Raw genomic sequence first — 6,488 nt, 5'->3', positions numbered from 1 at the left:
CCCGAGCCCCGCGCAGCCCCTCGTCCACGGCCGCGGAGACTTCGGCCGTGACCCTGGCAGGGGTTGGGCCGTGAACAGGAGCTCACCAAGGACCTCACTTACTTTGTGTATTAAAACCAAATAGCTTTTGTCTTTAAGAAATAAAAATGGTTTAAGCCCCAAAAGGTTGCGGGAGGGCAGATACGGGCAGCAAACAAAAGGGGGCCTACCCGCGGGGCCCTGCCCGTCTGCTGCTACTGGACGAAGTCTCCTTCGCCGGCCGAGCCCAGGGGTGGGGAGTGGGACAGCAGGGCGAGACCCGCCCCGCACCCCACGGACACCCCGGGGTTTGTGCGGCTGTGAGCAGGACCCCTCCCCTCTCTGGTCAGGGAGCGGCCCCTCAGCCCTGGGGCTGGGGGCAGGGTGGAGGGGACAGATGCTGACATGGACGTCCTTGCTCTCGGGCAGACTAAAAGCATGGGACCCTGAGCATTTGACTGGGGAGGGGCCTGGACAAATGGTGGGGTGCAGCGTGGAGGTCCCAGGGCCCACAGGACAGAGAAGGGGTCCCGACAGCCAAGGCCCCAGAAGGCCTTCTCCCCAGGCCCCGAACCCACCCTTTTGCAGATGGTAACTGGGGTGACAGAGGACACACATGCCACCGTCAATGACACCATGAAGAGGAGCCGCAGAAAGCTGCAGGGTGAGGGGGGTGTCTGAAGCTGCCCCTCCCCGGGCCCCACGCCTCCCCTTCGGAGCGGCGCACCCGGCAGGGAAGGTCAAGGTCGGTTCCGTAACCTCGCCGGCCCCAGGAAGGACAGCACGGCCTGACCCCACAGGGTGCAGAGTGGTCAGCCCCGCTGGGCGGGTGGCCCGCACAGTGACATTGTGGTCACGCCCCGAAGGGTCGATATCCTCTCTGCCAGCCGCACCGTCTCAGAGTGTCCCCCAAGGGCCATCGTTCCCACCCACAGGCTGCATCTGGATGACCTCAGGCAGGCCAGAGCCGCACAACATGCCTACGTGAGGGATGGTCCCCATTCTTGCTCTAGAAGGAATGGCGACGATAGCCATGAGCGAGGTGGGGACCCCTCTCCCTCCTCCCCGAGTTCACCCCTGAAGGTTCCTTGTAGTCCCCCATGAACCTGCCATGAAAACAGTCCTGGTGGCGGAGCTCGGCCCCTTCCGCTGTGCGGACACGTGGGGACCTCGCTGTGCGCATCCTGTGGCTGGGTGGTGGGGACTCTGGTGGGCAGGGAGTGTGGGGCACCGTGGGGTCAGGGGGCTGGGGCCAGGCCAGAGCTGGGGGAGACCTGGGCCTGGCCGGGCGGCGGCTGCCCATCAGAGCTGTGCTTTCTCGCTCAGTCTGGCCTCTGCCTCAGGTAAGTGCTCTCTGGGCCTTCATTTGCCATTTTTCACGGAGCAAACATGAAACCCCTGCTGTGTGCCGGCCCTGCCCCAGGCCCCGACGAGAGAGCAGAGATCTGACAGAGGGTCCCTGGCTGCAGGGGCCACACCTCCCACAGGGGGCCCCAAACTTCTCGCCGCGGTTCTCAACCTGTGGGTCGTGAACAATGAAAATACATCCTGCATATCAGGTATTTATATGACGATTCATAACAGGAGCAAAATTACAGTTATGAAGTAACAACGAAAATAATTTTATGGTTGGGGGTCACCACAACATGAGGAACTGTATTAAAGGGTCGCAGCATTAGGAAGGTTGAGAACCACTGGCTAGGGCATCCAGGCAGGCTTCCCGGAGGAGGTGTCCAGGTGAAGGATGAGGAGTTCGTTAAACAAAGAGAAGAGGGAGAACAGCTTCTGGCTAAGGAGTCACGAACGTGAAGGCCCTGGGCAAGCCAGACGCTGCCTCTGTGGGCAGGTTGAGGGGTGGGTCTCCTGGTGTGGAGTGAAGGAGAGACGCAGGAGGTGCCTCAGTGGGGCTTGTGTGAGCGGATCTAAAAGTCTGGATGTCACCCTGGCCTTGGGGTACCATGGAGGGGGTTCCTGTGTGTGCGGAGGCCGGGGCAGATGTCCAGGCAGGAGGGGCTGCAGCCCGAATCAGTTGGGGGCAGAATGGGCAGATCTGGGTGGCGTCCTGGACACACGGGGGACACGGGGGCTGAGGCCTACATGATGGGCTGACGGAGCAGGCGGAGGCCAGAGGGCCAGGGTCTGGCTTCGGCACATGGGAGGAAGTCACCTTGGAGATGAGACCTGACGGTAGAAGTCTCTGGAAGATGCTGGCCTGCCCTCCCACCCAGACAAGTCCTGGGGCCATCCTGGTCTGAGCAGGGTCCTCCCTCACAAGGAACTCACCACCCCTCAACCAGGGGGTTTGCACAGCGAAGGGCTGGCACACGGGCCCAGCCAAGGAGCGTGTCTGAGCACTGAACCGGGAGCACGAGTGGACAGGCCCACCCAGGCGCTGCCAGAGGAAGGAGAGACTCGGGGCTCAGAGGGCGGCACACCCCGTCTTTCTATGTGTGGCCCAAAGGGAGGGGGCCATGAAGCACGGCCAGGTGGGGGCTGCCTGCTGCAGGGATGGGTCCCACCAGGGGCGGGGGGGCGGGGGGGGTGCTCCAGCTGAGGCCTGGAAGTCAGGTCCCGAGAATGCCAGCTTCGGAAAGAGCCGGGGGCGGGTTCCCACAGAGGCGCTGCCCTGCCGTGGAGCGCTAGGATGGCAATGTCATTTCCTCCCAAGCGCTCTAGAAAAAACAAACCCGCTTAATTGTTTACACATGTTGCTCAGGGCGCTGAGGGAGGGGGCCAGGGGCCCTCCCTGCAGGAGAAAATACATGCAAACATCGCTGTCGCATTGCAGCCTCAGCACAGGCTGTGTGGGAGCTCCCGGGCACCAGGCCCGGGACATCATTTTCCATGAGGAGAAGGTACCCAGGGCCTGTCCCAGGCTGGGAGGACCCGGAAGCCTCCCTCTGCAGCCCTCTGTCTGGGAGTGTGGGAGAGGGCACGGTGTGTATCTGCTTCTACTTTTTGCTCGAAATAAAGGAACGCGCGCGAGAGAGAAATGGAAAGAAAGGCAGCCTGGCTCTTGGGAAACCCACAGCCTGAGAAATGAAGACCAGCGTTTCCCTGGGGCCGGGCGCCTCCCTGGACCCGGTCTCCTGCTCGGCAAGTGGGGACAATCACCTAAGCCACTGCCCAGGGCTGCTGGCACGTCCCCTCCATCAACGGGGCCTTGGTGTTTACCGAGGGGCAGCACACTCAAGGGTGGAGTGAGGAAGTCAAGACACTCGCTGTCCCGGGGGAACCGCGCACTTCCCCTGCCCAGGGTCCCCGCACCCGGGGCTCAGGGCCTCAACAGAACGTGGTAAAGGTGAAGGGACTGAGCGGATGTCATTAAGGTCCCTAATCAGTTGACTTCGACTTAATCAAAAGGGCGGCTATGCTGGTGGGCCTGACCTAACCAGGTGAGGCCTTAACCGAAGGGCCAGGTGTTTCCTGGAAGAAGAGACGCAAAGCAGAGGGGAGCCCTCCTGCCGGCCCTGAAGGGCAAACAGCCGTGCTGTGGGCTGCCCGCCGAGCCCTCGGTCTTACACCACAAGGACCTGAATCCTGCCCACAGTGTGAGCGGGCTTGGAGGGGTACGCCGAGCTCCAAGGAGACCTCAGCCTTGTGAGGCCCCGAGCAGAGGACCTACAGAAACCGTAAGGTCATAAACGGTGTTGCTTTAAGCCACTGTGTTTGTGGCGACTTGTGACACGGCACAGAAAACGAACCCCAGTGGGCGTGGAGCTTGGGGGTCCCACCGTGGGCCTGGCCCCGTTCCGCCCATGAACCTCAGACCCTCTATAGAAGCGACGAAGCCTCTGCTCCAATTACCTGCCAGGCCAGAGTCACAGCCACTGTCTTCACTCCTTCCGGGCCTTTCTGCACAAGCCGACAGATTCCCTGCCCTAAAACCCCGCCTTGATCACGTCCCTCCTCTGTCTAAAGTCTCCGTTGGCTCCCAGGGCCCTCTCCCCAGAGAGTTCCATCACCACCCAGGTGGGCGAGGCTCCATCCTCTCTCCCTGGCCATCCTTAACCCCCTGGGCCCTACCCCGGATTCTCACTGTCCCTCCCTCCGCTACCCCGGCAGCAGCATCCTCCCGCTCACCCTCCTCCCGCTGGCGAAGATGCATTCCAAGGAGGGTTACACTATAGTGCCACCTCTTCAAAACCCGGTCGCGTTCTGGCCGGTCAGCAGGCACAGCAGAGGTTGGGGAGAGGTGGGCCGTTGAAAAGACCAATTCAATGTTACAACTTTATGTGGGAACACGGAGGGGAAAACTATTACTTCCATAGTCAGGCTTGGAAAAGTGAAGCCCCTCAAAGTCCTGGTTGGCACAGCGACCAGAGGAGCAACCTTTGTGGCCCAGGTGGCCATGGGGCAGGGCCCCAGGGAGCAGCGTGGGCCGATGTGACCTCCCTCAGCCTCTCTGTAGGACATACATAGACATGCCAATGCATACGTGTCTATCGTATAAACAGTGTAACAGTATAAGTATCTACATCTTATGCACACATATAAATATAGCATGCACATTGCATATGACATGCACATATGTAAATATAGCATGCACAATGCATATAACATGTATATATATATATTTACTATGCATAGTGGAAGAATCTGGAAAGTTATAGGTCTAACGTGAACAGTGATTTTTCTCTGGGACCTGCGCCTATGGGTGGTCTCAGCCCAGGAGAAGCTGCGCCCAGACATCAGGCCCCACCTGGGCAGCGCCCGCCTCCCGGGCCTGGGCTCAGCCCCAAAGTCCTTGTCTTCATTCAGCTCAGGGCTGCAGCCCAGCGGCCCCCAGGCTGCTGCCCAGCATCCTCCCTCCACCTCGTACCACCTCTGACCCCGGTCGGGAGGGAGGCGGCCGCCCCAGAGCGTCGGCTCACGTCGGGGTCGAGTGTGGGATGCAGGTGAAGGGATGAAGCCAGAACTCACTGGTGCCCAAGGTCAGCAGACATGACCTCAGGGTCCCCTCTCAGGTGTCTTGGAGGAGCAGCTGGCTCCTAGGGTAGCAGGGCCCAAGGTGGCCTCGGAGGGGGGCCGAGTGTCGCTGCCTCCAGGCGTCTCACCTGCTGTGCTCACTCTGCTGCCAGGAGACAGGCCGTCTCCTGGGTCCCGTGAGGAGACGCAGGCACAGCTGCTTCCCAGAGGCCACTGCCAGCCTGTCCCATCCAGCAGGGCGGCGTCTGCCCCGGATGTGACAGGGAAAAGTCATTCAGCTCCTGCCACCTGCCCCTCCCTGTCTCTCCCCGGCCCTCCAGTCCCCGGGTGGGCAGTCAGGGCAAACAGCAGGCGCTCAATACATGATCCTGCCCTTCCTGTTTCCAATGTGCAGCTGCGGGCCTGATGGAAGCTCATGTCACCACCAGGGGGCAGTGTTACCCCTCCCAGCTCTGCTCTCAGCACTGCGAGGTAGGGGCGAATGAGGGTTTCCAATGAGGCCTGGAGCCCCCTGAGCCTCCAGTGTGCCCCCAGGAGGCACCCCCACTCCATCAGTCCCCCGGGCGAAGTTCAGAGGCTGCAGAGTAGTGGGAGGCGGACATGCCCAGGGGCAGAGAGAGGCTTCCCAGGTGCTGGCGTCAAGGGCAGGGCTGGGACGGGGTTAGGGAAAGTGAGGCCGTGGGGCGCAGTGGTTAGAACAGGGCCACCCATGTCCCAGGACAAGAGCCTGGGAAAGACCCATAATTCCCCTGGGCGGGCGGGCACATTGGCAATGTTCAAATCTTGCAGAGACGGAAGGATCCAGAAATTTCCTTTAAGAGGTTGGTCACTCAAAGCCCATCGTCCTTGACTGACAGCACTTTGGAGCAGCCACAGCCTTACCCCTCCCACCGGCACCTCCTCCGAGGAGAGGAGGGTCCGGCAAAGGAATGTGGGGAGCACAGGGCACGAAGGAGCGGAACCCCCACACACAACTCCGCAAGCTCCCACTTTGAGAGAAATGGCAACCACGCCCCAGCTGGCCCTGGGCCTCTGGCGGGAACGGCGTTGCTCCCAGGCCTGACCAAGGCTGGGGCTCGGGGTGGTAGCTCCCCAAAATGCAGGTGCACAGGTTCCCCTCTAGACGGGCCGAACCAGAACCTCTGGGGAGGGTCTGAGACGCGGCGTTACCATAGCTCTGCATCCAGAGGGCCTGAGGGTTAGGAGCCTAAGCTGTCTCCTCCTGGCCTGAGGGAGGGAGAGGCCGGGCTGTCTTCTGAGCTGGTATTTGAATGGAGGGATTGACTGTCTATCAATCTTTTTTTAAAAAATAGATTTTTATTGATTGCAGAGAGGAAGGGAGAGGGAGAGAGATAGAAAACCAAGGATTGAGAGAGAATCATTGATCGGCTGCCTACTGCAGGCCCCATACTAAGGATTGAGCCCACAACACCGGCATGTGCCCTGACTGGGAATCGAACCATGACCTCCTGGTTCATAGATTGATTCTCAACCACTGAGACACAGCAATCGGGAAATAATAAAAATCTTAATGATTAAAA

The 6,488-nt window shown here is 60.4% G+C and overlaps 1 protein-coding gene across 1 annotated transcript in view; it reads right to left on the bottom strand.

Annotated features, from left to right (window-relative positions):
* Window positions 1-3,421: 3,421 nt before the first annotated feature.
* Window positions 3,422-6,488, bottom strand: part of PTGES (prostaglandin E synthase) — an 11,379-nt gene continuing 8,312 nt past the window's right edge. The window contains exon 4 of the mRNA XM_006768622.1: window positions 3,422-3,444. Coding sequence (XP_006768685.1) covers window positions 3,422-3,444 — 23 coding nt within the window. The remainder of the gene's footprint in view (window positions 3,445-6,488) is intronic.

This window comes from Myotis davidii, unplaced genomic scaffold, assembly GCF_000327345.1.
Source record: "Myotis davidii unplaced genomic scaffold, ASM32734v1 scaffold142, whole genome shotgun sequence".
In the NCBI taxonomy this organism is placed as follows: domain Eukaryota; kingdom Metazoa; phylum Chordata; class Mammalia; order Chiroptera; family Vespertilionidae; genus Myotis; species Myotis davidii.
The sequence above is the reverse complement of the archived record's forward strand: the minus strand, read 5'-3'. Positions and strand labels throughout refer to the sequence as shown.